A 14,185-nucleotide genomic window follows, 5' to 3' on the forward strand; every position below is an offset into this window, starting at 1 on the left:
TAGTAACTCTTGTACAGAACAACAAAGGAACAAAAGGACAGGTCTGCACAAATAGGGTGTCCATGAGTCCTGCTTTACAGAGGACAGTTCTGTTTGAAAGCATCTAATTCCTGTTTCATGATAAAGAACCCCAATAAGGGAGACGAAGGGCCTAGAAATTATCCATCAAGAGTCACAATGCTGAGATAAATTGTACTTTTACTTTACCTATTATATTCCCCCTCCCACAATTTTGTTTTGCACTTATTGGTGTGCATTAGCAAATGCAAATATTACTCAAACTGGTATCTTTTCCCCACTCTTTTTTTTTTTTTGGTGACATGTAAGTGACTGCTCTATGCAAAACATTAGTCAAAGGCAATATGAGAATAGACCTCAATATTCAATTTTGCAGGGCTGAGTCAAAACATTTAATTGATGGGTGTGGAACCAAAACTGTGAAAAGGTCACAGGCTGCTGTGTGAACACCTGACCTGAGCACTGGCTGGTCCATGGGCACTTCTGCCACTTCCTGGTAGAGGTTTGCATGCAGATCGTGTTGCATCTTTTAGCTGCCAGGAAGCAGCGGTTGCTGCTGTGCTCATGGCAGGCTAAGCACACTTCCTCCATCTGCTGCTATATCCCCAGGGGTTTCGCTTGCCCTGCATGGAGCAATTTGTAAGTGGAGAGCCCCCTGGAGGCTGTTGCATTGCTTATTTTGCTAACCCTGAGTGCAAAAAGAGCAATCATTCTCACAATGTTTCACACACATCATTTCCTTCTCTCAGATAATTTCATTCTCATATAATTTTTAAACCAAAAAATGCAACCAATACAATATTGCTGCCCAAATTGTGTGAATTTTGTGTGTATGGTGGCTTCACTTATGGTCTAATCTATAGCAACAGTATGAATCATTGTGCAGAATAATTCTCTTATTGGAAAACCATTTGTCCTATTCTGGTTTTTAGAAAGTTCAGATTTCATCCAGTGTGGTTATAGCGGTAAGTGTGTAGGACTAGGAAACACGGAAGACCAGGGCTCAAATTCCCACTTGGCCATGAACTACTATGTATGCCACCTTGAGCTCTTTGGACAAAAATGTGGGATCTAAATGCTACAAAAAAATACCCCCGCCCTGGGGTTTGTTCAGTTTTTTTGGACAAGTAGGCTAAGTGGTGGCTGTGTACTGTTGTAGTTGCCATATCTTGCTGTGATTTCAGCAAATTGTGTTGCCTTTAGGGTGGATTTTTCAACTGCTTGGTGCCCACAGACATTTGTACTTTAGATGAGAGCCCTGCCAAGGGCTATAAAGTGGTTGAGTGGTTGGTTGGTTCAGGAGAGAGAGATCATGAATTAAACTAAGTTTGTTCTTGGTATGAGCTTTTTGTGCCATGCACACTTCTTCAGATACCATTTGTATAACTTAATGCTGTGGTCCCAAGCCCTGAGCTCTCCTGAGGATAAAAGAAACAAAACTAAGCCTTATGTTGTGTGAAGGATAATTAAATTTGGCATATAAAGAAAAACAGAATGCAAAACAAGACCGCGAAGATTTCTGGGAACTCTCCCCCCCCAACATCGCCTCAGAAGCGACGCTAACCCGCATTTCGAAAGAAAAACCAACCGCCGTTTTCGCGCCCTCATTAATATGTAACAGACCTCATGAATATTGCCGGAAAGGAGGCGGAGGGAATTGGAAGGCGAGGAACAAGGAAAGGAACGGAGCCCCGCCCCGCCCCTTTCGAAAGATGCCTATATGACCGTCGCCCTCCGTGACGTCATCGGTCGGGGCCGCGGCCTTTTGCGCAGGAGAAGGCGGAGGGGAAACCAAAAGGGGGGGCAGGATGGCGGCGGGGCCGACGCGGCCCTCCCGGCCCCGCAAGGAACCGCAGCCGCTGGTCATTCCCCGGAGCGCGGCGGACGAGCAGCGTCTGAAGCTGGAGAGGCTCATGAGGAATCCGGTGAGGGGGCGGGGCATAAGTGTTGGTGGGCGTGGCTACTTCTCCCTGCTCCCACCCCTGCAGTGTAGGCACCAGGGCCTCCAGTTGGGGATAGGTGAGGTAGAACCCCCCCCCCCATTAATTACCCTCTTACTCAGTTTGCTTCAATGAAGAGGTAGATTGTCGTCGTCGTCCCCCCCCCCTTTTATTTCCTCTTTTCTTTTATATTTGGCAGTCCTGATCTGCTGTCACCAGACTTGCCCGCTAAAATATTTTTCCCGCCCCTGATTCCTAGTTAACTTGTATTTGCTTACCCACAGGGGGAATCAAGTGCAGGTAAGGGGGAAATCCCACCCCGCTCCTCTCTCATAATACTGGAACCTGGGTTTATGTGATGAAGCTGGTTGGTGGTAGATTCAGGACAGACGAAAGGAAGTACTTATTCACACAGTATGGAATCTGTGGAACTCACTGTCACAGGACGTGGCAGTGGACACCAACTTGGAAGGCTTTAAAAGGAAATGGGGAAGCTGATGGAAGATAAAGGCTGCATTATGGCTATATTCTACCTCTAGCATGAAAGTAAGGCAGAGTGTCTCGGAAGACCAGTTGCTAGGGAACAACAGCAGAAAAGTGCTATCATGCTCATGCTGTGATCATGGGTGTCCCAGGGGTATTTTGTTAGCCACTGCGGGGAAAGAGGATTCTTGGCTTCTAGTCTTATTCAGCAGGGCTCTCCTTATGTTCCTATGCCACAATCCTGTTGATCCCTATCCTTACCCTATGCCTTTGCATTATTAGGTAATGCTAGACCACTCATAAAAAATGATGGTAAAAACAAAAATGAAGGGTGGAATGAGAACTTTAGAGGTCTGGGAGAATAGAAGAGAGTTTGCCTGGTGCCCCAAAAGATATATATATATAAGGTAAAGGTACCCCTGACTGTTAGGTCCAGTCATGGACGACTCTGGGGTTGCACGCTCATCTCACTCTATAGGCTGAGGGAGCCGGCGTTTGTCTGCAGACAGCTTCCGGGTCATGTGGCCTGCATGACTAAGCCGCTTCTAGCGAAACCAGAACAGCACACGGAAACACCGTTTACCTTCCTGCCGGAGCAGTACCTATTTATCTACTTGCACTTTGACGTGCTTTCGAACTGCTAGGTTGGCAGGAGTTCGGCCGCTTTTCTGTGCAGATGCCTTTTCAAACTGGTGTACAATCAAAAACAACAAAAAGATACAAAGAACAGCAATGCAAAGTTTTAAAACTACAACTCAGCAATAAATTTCTTTTTAACAGAGCCAGATAAAAACTTATTCACCCAGGCCATCTCTCAGGTAATAAACATCATGCCTGAAAGGCCAATTGAAGATTATAGGCCCTTTCAAAAAGCCTGCAATTTGGAAATATCCGAGGGAAGGGAATTCCATAGCTGTGAGGCTACCATAGAGAAGGGCCTCTCCCACATGGCCACCCACCTTACCAGGGAGTCGGACACTTGGAGAACCTCTGAAGCAGATCTTTAAAAGTGTGGGCAGCGCAACAAGTAAAAATTACTTATTCTTACAACATAGTGCCTGTTGATTCTGAAGTAAAGGCGCTTCCAGGCTGGCAATGTTTTCAGGTGGGATTCAGCCACATCCTGGCAAGCTCAAGCTGCACAAAGAAAGCTGATGTAAAGCTTTTGTGCAACAAAACTGCTTCCGTGAAAGATTGGAATTAACTGCTACAGAAAGTGACGGGAAGATGCATTGAAAAGTGTGGGATAACACCTGCTTTGATGCAATGTGGTCTAGTCCCCCACGCCAACATCTGGAGGTGACTTGAGTCTCCACTTAATGAGGCTTACTCCCAGAAGGGAACTGCAGTCCTATGTAGAACATGTTTTTAAATGTGCATTGCCCTGAACACTTTGTGTGTGTAAATTCATAAATGCAATTAAATGCATAAATTCCACTTGTGTAGGTATTGCAGCGAGTGCTTGTGGAGAAGGGCAGGGGAGAGCTTAGTGTCCTATTCTTCACATCCTATCTCATTCTAGTGCCTTTACTCATAAGTAACTTTAATCCTGCAGTTCCCTTCTGGAGTCCTTTGAGGGAACGCACATGTGTATACGTGGGGACAGCTACCTGACCCTACTCTCCTAAGCACGTTCAGCAGAGATCTCACCAATTCTGTCCATTACTCTGAGCTGCTCTGTGTATGCGTGTGTGCATGTGTGCGCATCCATGCATGTATGTATGTATGTATGTATGTACATAGCATGGGATTGTATTCAACAAGAAAACCTGTTACTTCATTATATTCACACACATAAAGAAAATAGGTTAGGGTGGTTAATCCCCATTCTGAGAGCCTGAGCCAACACTTGACTGGTTTTGCTGGCAGCAGGAGAAGAATGAAAAAAATTGATAAGATGCAACACTGGGGCAGGCAGAGAAGTGCAAACTTCCCAATCCAGCATCCTGATGGAGATGCAAGTCATCCCCTCCCCAGTCATCAGATCGATCATTTGATACATGGGGTAATGAGTAGATAGATCAGTTGAGGAGAGGGGAGGTCTGTGTGTGACCTATATCAGTGTTTTTCAACCTTTTTTGGGCAAAGGCACACTTGTTTCATGAAAAAAATCACGAGGCACACCACCATTAGAAAATGTTAAAAAATTTAACTCTGTGCCTATATTGACTATATGTAAAGTAATTTTTCAATTTTTCCCACGGCACACCAGGCAACATCTCGCGGCACACTAGTGTGCCGCGGAACAGTGGTTGAAAAACACTGACCTATATGTACATGTGTGTGTTCTTCGTGTATATGTGTGTGAGAAGGCCACAGCCACCCTGGCATGTGATCCCCAAAGGGTGGCCAAGAGTGAATAAAGCCCTCAGATCAAAAGGATTTTTATCTCCCATGATATAGCTAGTGTGACACTTTATTGTCTGCAGCAAAATGCCCAATAAATTCTTGGGTAAAAAGATCAGTTCTGTTTTCCTTAATGTTCCCACTTCTTTTATATCTATGCTTTAATAGCTTTGAAGAATTGCTCTCTCTCCTCCTAGAGAAAAAGTGTCACAGTATTGCTCATTTCTTGTTGCAGGATAAGACAGTTCCAATTCCTGAAAAGCTCAATGAATGGGCGCCCCGTCCGCCTCCAGAATTTGTCAGAGATGTTATGGGTAAGTAGCTATTTTTAGGTGGCTTCTTAGCTTAAGCACTGTGCTTCTAGAGGAATGTGCTTAATAGGGGAGGGAAATAGATGAGGATTGAGTAGTCATAAGATAAGGGGCTTGAAACTTTGAAGGGGATGAGGGGGTGTTCTTGCAGCCACCTTGCCCTTGCCATATTAGCAATTATTTTTCACTGGCCTTTGGGTGATTATTGATATGAGTCACACTTCTGAATCCACACAGTTTGAAATCATGTGTGACGTTTGTGACCATAAACACAGAGAATCTGAAGAGTGAATGATTCAGGCTCTGGGATGTGTGCACACTTTAAAAAGTATTGTTTACTCTGGCACTAAGAGATGACGAGAGGCATCATAGACAAATGGGGTTCCAAATCTGGGTCTTCTGTAGCCAGGGTGCTGTGTATCTGTCATGATCCTACAGGAGTGTTGCTTTCTGAGAACCCTGGTCTTCACTCTAGAAGAAAAGCAGGGTTCTAGCCTGCATGGCTGAAAAGATATCCTTCAAAATGGTCTATTGAGATCTAAGAAACCAGAGGAGTTGCTGGATGAATTTTCAGATGCCTGTAGTCAAGGTCTCTATATCCATCATAGCTTCTTAACTCTCACTGTGACTAATAAAGCTAAAATAAATATGCAAAATACTAACGTTTGGAAATTTTGTTCAATTCAGCATAATTTATGCTAGCATATAGAGTTTGTGTGTAACAGCAGAAGTTTCCTTTAGTGAAATGAATCCTTACTTGGGAGCACACCTTTAATTGGAAGGCACTCAGAATGAGACTTAGTATAAAATAAGAAAGCTTGTGTTTATTAAGGGAAGTTCATTATTTTTAAGAGAGAGTTCTTTTGTCCTAGCTAACTAAATAGCTGGTGAAACAAGGAAGCCATGCTTGCCTCTTTGTTCTCAGAAGATACATCCAAAATAACATTGCCACTTGAGTTCTGGAGAAAGTTTGAGAGGGGAGACAGAAATGAAAGAGGATGCAGCTTTGACTTCAAAGGACAGAATCACATAATTGTAGAGTTGGAAGGGATCCCAAGGGCCATCTAGTCCAACTGTCTCCATTACAGGAATCACAACTAAAGATTCTCTGACAGATCAAAGGGAGAGAGGCAGCTTGGAGGTTTCCCACTCTACCATCTTAACCACATGCAGACCCATCTAAGCAAACTGAGCTGCACTGCATTGTCCAGCAATTAATAAATATGCAAATTTGTGCTTTGTCTTTATAGCATGGTTTATATACAATCCCATGCCCATGGGTAAATCATAAGCTTTCCCACTGTGCTAGGGAGCATTACAAGCCTGTATCTAGACCAGTGTTTTTCAACCTTTTTTGGGCAAAGGCACACTTGTTTCATGAAAAAAATCACGAGGCACACCACCATTAGAAAATGTTAAAAAAATTAACTCTGTGCCTATATTGACTATATATAAAGTAATTTTCCCACGGCACACCAGGCAACATCTCGCGGCACACTAGTGTGCCGCGGAACAGTGGTTGAAAAACACTGATCTAGACAACTAATATTTGCCTTCCTGTAATCATTACAACAAACCAAAGGGGAAAGTGGTAATAGCATTTGCTCTGTTCCAGCCAAAGAAGGGCAAGGAGAAAATTGAGCGAACAAGGTTTCTAGGAGTCCCCAGAAGCAAGGTCCCTAGTGTGGCTGCTGGTTTCCCAGCAAGATTTCTGTGTACATTTGGTGTGTGTGTGTCCCCCCCCCCCAATATATGAAAAGGATAATTTCTTTTCAGGCTCAGACTAATTTCCTACTTGTATGAAATGTGATCAAGCCACCAGTGAAGCTGCCTTGCATAGAGTCAAGCCTGCCCTTGTTCATCTAGCCAGCTATTGTCTCCTCTGACTGGCAGCAGCTTTCCCATCGCCTGCTACCTGAGATCATTGGAGGCACCGGGGTTGCCACCTGCATTTGTATTGCACATGCTCTTGTCAATAAGCTGTGACCCCTTCCTTGGCAGGTTCCAGTGCTGGGGCTGGCAGTGGGGAATTCCATGTCTACCGACATCTTCGCCGGCGAGAATACCAGAGGCAAGATTTTATGGATGCCATGGCTGAAAAGGTTGGGTGGTTCCTTTGGCTGACCGTTTCTGAGTTGTTGTACCGCTTCCTTCCCTACAGACCCCATCAGGTGTTAAAATCAGTAGAGAATTACCTCTTGGTAGTTGTGCCATCCTCTAAAGTTTGGGGGTGGCAGCCTGGGAGAGGGCATTCTCTGCAGCAGCTCCTAGGTTGTTGAATTGCTTCCCCAGAGATGTGTATCTGCCACTTTCACTCTACAGTTTTCATGGAATGCTGAAAATGCACCTCTTCGCTCTGACCTTTGCACCTGAGAAAGGTGTTTTCAAAACCCACCCTATTCCCGTGACTGTAATTTGTTTCAGCTTTTAAAATATTAAATTGTTGCAACCCACCCTGGGACTGTAATGACATGTTCCCTGTGATTTGTTGCAGCAAAAACTGGATGAGGAATATCAGAAGAAGCTAGAAAAGAACAAGATTGTTGCGGAAGAACAGACAGCCAAGCGCAGAAGGAAACGGTGAGGTCAAAGTTGTACAGGAGGCCTAGGGAAACAGGATCCAGAATGAGGGGAGGCAGGAAGGGTCAAGGGCAATAGTTCAATATTTGTTTGAAGTCCAAAATGACAAGGGCCAGACTAGAGGTTCTTCCTTAATATGTACCATGGAGCTACCTATCTTGTTTTCCCTTAAATAATTGCAGGCGCAGGGTGTGGTGCAGTTCTTGCCATGAGAAGGCAGCATGTGTAGTCAGCAGGTTTGATCTCAACCCTGTCCTGCCATGATTGGCATAGAGGTCTGATTTTCCATGTGGCTAGGAGCCTTAGTGGGGGAAATCTCCATTGACACAAAAACAGGATATGTAGCTAGCTGCCAGTTCTATGAAGGAATAATTCCAGTTTTTACCTCTAGGTGGCTGCACGTCCACCTTCTCTGCAGTTCCTGGAAACAGTTCCCTAGAGAGGCAAATTTCATCCTACCTCTAGGATAATTTGGAAACAGATAGCAGTTCCGTCCTGGTAAACAAGACAAACGTGTTTCAAAGCTGTTCCATCAGCAATGAAATAGGTTGGATTCCAGAGCATTAAGAATTGGTGTTGGAACAACTGCACAGCTCAGTTCTCTTTTTGCTAGCATCAGGGTTGGAATCTGCAGAACGTTGGGGCAAAGGGCAGCTTGTTCATTTGGAGTATTTAATTCTTGATTTACAGGCAGAAGTTGAAAGAGAAGAAAATGCTGGCGAAGAAGAGTAAGCTTGAACAAAAGAGCGAACATGCAGGTAATGTGAAAACACATCTTCTGGAGTTCAGTCCACCAGGAAACTCCTTCTGCTCTCAAGTCCCCACTGAAATGGAGTTGAGCTTCTGCAGCTTGTGCCTGCATCAAGATGTGGGTATCTTCCAGGGAAGTCCTTTGGGATTCTGTCAGGGTAGTAAGACCAAATGACAGCACAACTCCTGATGAGAGAGAAAGAGGTTGCATAGAGCAGCCTTCCCCAACCCAATCCCCTTTTGGACTACAATTCCTATCAGTCCCAACCAGCACTGATGGGAATTGTAGTCCAGAACATCTGGAGGGCACCAAGGCGGTACTGGAGGATCAGAAGGTCCATGGACTCGGATGAATTGAGGCAAAGCAGCTGCCCCCACTGCAGGGACAATGAGCTCTCAAATATCTGCAAAACCAAGGAAGGAGGAGCTGTTCCCGTGTAGTAATCCTAATTCTGGATGCCTGAGGCAATGGGAGGACTGTTGCTTCCAAGTTTTTGTTGGGGTTCACCTAAGTGCAGCAATGTCTGTAGGAAGGGGAGGCTGTAGAGTTCGCAGCCCAGTGGGGAACATGACCTTGATTCTTGAAATGGGGAAAAGTTGCCCAACACTGTTGTCCCTGCCAGTCTCAGAGAGTTGGAGAATTAGGGGGATTGTTCCTCCCTAAAACAGGCCTGCCAGAATTTGTTGGACACCAACTCCTATCATCCCTACCCAGCATGCCCAGTGGTCAGGGATGGGAGTTGTACTCTGGCATCTGGAGGGCCACAGGTTCCACATCCCTGGCCTAAAATGTGCCTCGCCATTTTGGGGAAGGCAGGGAGAAAAGAACTGCCTTGCCTTTGCTGGGGGAGACCAAAAAACTTCAACTGTAAGCGGCCAGCCTTACCTATGGAAGTTCACAAGCAGGCCAGAAATGCATTTTATCTCCACCATCTGATCCACAGACCTATCCTGACTCTGAATATGATGGTTCCATTTACCTATCAATCCATAATATTATTCAGTTCTTTCTTCACTCAAGCAAGTAGCCTGATCATCATGTCTTTTACCGGCTACAGATTCCGACCATTCCCCAAAGCAGCAGACCAGTGAAGAGGAAGACGAAGGTACTTCTGAGGAAGAGGATGATGCTGAAAAGCCCAGCTTCAGGATGAGAAGATGATGGTGCTGACTCTGTGGCTGGTATCCAGGCGCTGCTGAAGAGCCTGGCGTCTCAGTTGAGCAGGCTCTTCTGAGCTGTTTCAGACCTACATCACGGCAAAGGTGTTGCCATAAGGACCCCACAGGGGTATCGACATCGGAGCCATGTGAAACGAGAGCCTCTTCCAAGCTTGCTTCTGTAACTGCTGTGCAGTCTGCTCACAGGGTTTCTGGGGAAAGATGCCAGCATCCTGCCCCTGTGGGCTGTCTTGTTCTTCCTAGCATTGCTCCAAAGTGGTGTCTTTCTCTCTCTGAAAGCTAATGCTTTATCCATCTGTGTTTTCAGGCAGACCCTTTCCCCCTGAGAGACCCAAGTACACAAATGGGTTTGCGTGGCCTTTGCTCTCGGGCAGAGAGTGATCTGGCTTTTTCTATAACGGAACTTGACACAAACTTGAATTTCGGTTGGGGTTGTCTTCACATTGCTGCTGCAAGAGTTGGTTTACCAACACTGCGAGGAGATCGCTCTCTTTGTTTCAAAAATGTGATGTAAAACTTCTGCCCTAAAAGTTTGTTAATAAAAGGTGGACTTCTGAGTGTTTTCTTGCCTTTTTAATGATTGCTGTTTATATTGGGCAAATTAATGGTGAAAGAGAGAGAAGTGAGCAGAGGGGGGTTGTGCCTGTCACTCAAAAACCTAAATATACCCACTGAGCCTAAAAAGGTTGGCGACCACTGCAGCGTGGTATGGAGACTCCCAGGATGATGCAGAGACCTATCAGAAAAGCTGGGTTTTGAGAAGGGACTTCAAGGATGTAGGTGCAAGGATAAAATAGGTATAATAGGAGAATTCCTGGATGCCAAGATCCAAGTTTGGGGCAAGAGCACATAAGCAGAGATTTAAAATCACAAAATATGCAGCCAAGTAAAGCATGGAAATATAGGCTGTTAGTCCTTTAAAATATGCCCTTTTGAGTTCCTTCCAAAATTCCCCCTTTCCCCCAGCATAGAAGAAGACTACACGTTTGGCAAGTTGCGAACTTGCGAACACTCCAAAGGTCAGATTCATGTGCTTCAGAAAATCGCGAAGGGCATAAAACTTGGTTTAGTTGCAAAGTGGTGAAAGTTCCTAAATCATTGGTAAAGGAACTCGAGAGGCTTGTTACAAAGTCATGCAGCTAAGCTGGAACAACCAGCTTAGACGTCTTTACACACTGAGCTCAGGTAGACTAGGCAGGCGAACAAAGGCTCGATCATCTAGTCCCTCCCTAGGTGAACTAAGCCTGGTTTTAACCCCTTTGTGCATTAATTAGATTTGAGTATGTTGTTTATATGAGGCTGGTTCTTCCACAAAGGAAAGATGGAAGGTGGCCGGACTGAAGTGTTTCAGGAGGCAGTTCAAGGCACAAGGAAGGACAGGTAGAAGCCTTTGGACAGCTGAAGGCAGCGAAGCAAAGGTCACAGGAAGTGATGTGTCCAGGTATTCGGGCAGAAATATTGGACAAGGCCAGGTGTGTGTGAAGACAAGAACAAGGAGCTTGGGCAAGATCTGGGAGTGGGCTACAATCGGGTGTATCTATTTAAAGAAAAGGAAATCATATAGTCCTACATTTGGAGATTTAAGCCTCTTGGTATTGTGATGGTAGTCGTGTGCTTGTAAGAACAAAGGAAGGGGCTGCTGGATCAGGCCAGTGGCCCATCTAGACAAGCAAACCTGTTCTCACAGTGGCCAACCAGATGCCTGGGGGAAACCTACAAGCAGGACCAGAGCTTCTGTGGCTTCCAGCAACTGATACTTAGAAGCATTACTGCCTCTTAACTGTGGAGCCGGAGTTTAGCCATCATGGCAAGTAGCCATTGCTAGCCACATCCTCCATGAGGAGCGGCAGCATGTTTAGTAGCAGACTGAAATGGGGGCTTCTGTCTAATTCTCAGTGGTTTTATTGATTCAAGTGCAAAATTATAGGGGAAAACTGTCACAAGGAAAGACTGAGTAATGATTTTAACTTCACATATTCTGCTGAAATGCCGCCTCCTGGTTCAGTGCTCCCCTCCTCACAGCTCTTGATTAAACATTTAATTTTGTTGTATTCTCTTGCAGACCAGTCTGGCGTATTTACTCACTAGAAAGTCCTGCTGGGTTCAAGACAGGTTGCTCTCAAGATAGGTTTTCATAGGGGTGTTGTGTTAATCTCACCTTAGTTTCCTCTACTGCTATTTCCACCATTTTATGCTTCAACAAAGACTTGCTGTGACTAATTTTGTGGCAGAAAATGCATTTAGCTTTTCCTAGAATTCACTGCATGCAGTTTGAAAATCATCCTCATTTCTGCATTATTAATAGAGGAAACCGATTGCCACAGGACAGCCTTCAACCTATTTGTAGAGCACATCCAAGCTCTCACATAGAACATAGTTCACATTATATAAACAATTCTGCTCCAGCCAACTTCTCATGTATTTTGCTCTTAGAATGTTACCACCTCTGGAGTCCTGAGCCCTTTAGGGACAGAATCTGTGGGAAATCAAGATAAATGGCAGAGCTTGGGAACAGAGAAGGCTGGTTTTTCAGTCCAGGGCCACTTTTAGAATTGGCAGTTCTTCAGGGGCTACAAAGAGAGCGAGTCTTCTTCGACTTATTCAGCTAACAGTATCTCTGTTCTCCGGACACCCACCCACACCATTGAGCTGCTTCAAGGTGAAATAAGAATAAAAATGGGGTCCCTTCAAGGAGTTCAGCTTCTTAAGGAAGACTGGATCTTCGGAGAGAGTGTACCTTTTAAGGCTCAAACCGGTCGGGAAATGAACAGAGACCAGACCAGGGTATAAAAAAGCAAAGCGGCAAGCCATGCATGCAAGCCCTTATATAGACATTTTAAATTGCCTGCCCTGTAGCTCAAGACCACCCCCAGATACATCATACCTACATCACAGAAGAGGGTCTGCAGCAGAAAACCTGTCTGCCAGGTTACCTGAGAATGATAACTGGTTACATTATTTGGGCAGTCTGGCGATTACTTTGTAATGGTAAATACTGGTACTCAGTTCTTGAGTCCAGGTCACAGGTTCGCCCTATTCATATCTTAAATGTGCCCTTAAGACAGGATTTGTGAAAGAGACAACGGGGGGGGGGGAGATTTCCCATTTCCTTCGACCTTGCGGAGAAATATTTGAGGCCATTTTGGGAGGGAGAAAATGGTTTCAGGACTTTTCTGTGGGTGTCAGACATGTGGTTTACATATCTGTATGTGTTTTCTTGGTACATTTATGAACATCTATTTTATATATAAAAGACCTTGAAATTCTTATAACAAAGGTATAGGAAAATGAAAGTGAAATGCTCTATTGTATCAGGTCTAATTTTAGAGTTTGGGGGGGGGGCAGCCTGTGCTTTACTTTTAGACACTAAGCACTTTCATACTTGCTCTTTGTAAATGCCATGTCCATAAATAGTATAGAATAACAATGACAATAAATAAATACATACATACATACATACATACATACATACATACCCAGAGGAGAAAGAGAGCCACTCATCATATGCTCTGACACATCCATCCCGAGAAGCAGGACACTATAAGAATGTAATTAGAACAAGTGCTGCAATTTGCTTTTTTTCCTCTTCCCTCCCTGTCCTGTTTTCCTTCTGTGTCCTGCTTCTTAGTCCCTCCCTGCAGGTTTACAATCTAGCTTTAATGGATTGTATGTAAGCCACTTTGGGACCCCTTTTGGCTTTAGTGTGAGGTGGAACAAATGCTCTAAAAAAATAAATGATTAATAATAGCAAGCCTATCCAGATGTTTCAAAAAGTTTGTATTTGTTCTACTGTGGTTTTAACTTTCTACACGTTTCAAATTATGGTTGTAAATTTTTAGATAACTTTTTCTTTGTATGTAAACCGCTTTGAGCTTTTTTCCTACGGTGAAGCGGTTTATTCATTTCTATCATAGAATCACAGAGTTGGAAGGGATCACGAGGGATCATTCTAGTTCAACCCCCCGCCACGCAGGAATCTTTCACCCAACACGCGGCTGGAACCTACGACCCTGACACCAAGAGTCTCATGCTCTATCGACTGAGCTATATTCCTTTCAGAAATAAATCGATCAATAAATAACCGCCGCCGCCATTATTTTGAGAGCTATTGGTCTGAGGCTCCAGCTGCTGTCAGCGCTGATTTTAACAATCGTGGGGAGCCTGAGGAGCCCTCTCTGTATGCTGAGGCAACGCCTGTTGTCCGAGAAGCTGACAGGAGGAGAGCACATGGCTCTTGATGCGAAAGAGCTCCCACCAGAAGACTTAGGCTTGTTTCCAGGCACATTTAGAGAGTGGTGCGTGAAATCCCTCTAGCAAGATGGATATAGGGAATCTAATATATGTACAGGTATATATGTGTATGTATACAGTGTGTGTGTGTGCGTGTGTGTTTATCTCTCTCGCTGTATATGTATACACACACACAGAGTATATATGTTTATCTCTTTAATGAAAAACATGAAACCCCTTCTTGCAACACGCATTCATCCCTGACTCTGCTCGCCTGCCGGGAATCCAGACCTGTCTGAGGGGCGGCGGGGAGAGAAGAGGCTTGGTCACGTGCTCACTACTCCAGAG

General features: G+C 44.8%; 1 protein-coding gene across 2 annotated transcripts; it reads left to right on the forward strand.

Moving 5' to 3' along the window:
• The first annotated feature begins 1,750 nt into the window (after window positions 1-1,750).
• On the forward strand, window positions 1,751-10,169 carry PRKRIP1 (PRKR interacting protein 1). Of its 2 annotated transcripts, none has more exons than XM_033171958.1 (6): window positions 1,751-1,943; window positions 5,023-5,101; window positions 7,100-7,200; window positions 7,593-7,678; window positions 8,369-8,436; window positions 9,481-10,169. In XM_033171958.1, exons 1-6 carry the CDS (start codon window positions 1,827-1,829, stop codon window positions 9,588-9,590), a joined length of 561 nt encoding a protein of 186 aa, XP_033027849.1. In that variant the 5' UTR covers window positions 1,751-1,826; the 3' UTR covers window positions 9,591-10,169. The 2 variants fall into 2 exon arrangements, with proteins under 2 accessions (XP_033027849.1, XP_033027850.1); XM_033171959.1 differs by having other exon boundaries at window positions 1,754-1,943; window positions 9,487-10,169.
• Window positions 10,170-14,185: the final 4,016 nt, after the last annotated feature.

The sequence above is a fragment of the Lacerta agilis genome, chromosome 15 (assembly GCF_009819535.1).
Source record: "Lacerta agilis isolate rLacAgi1 chromosome 15, rLacAgi1.pri, whole genome shotgun sequence".
NCBI classification, from domain to species: Eukaryota; Metazoa; Chordata; class Lepidosauria; order Squamata; family Lacertidae; genus Lacerta; species Lacerta agilis.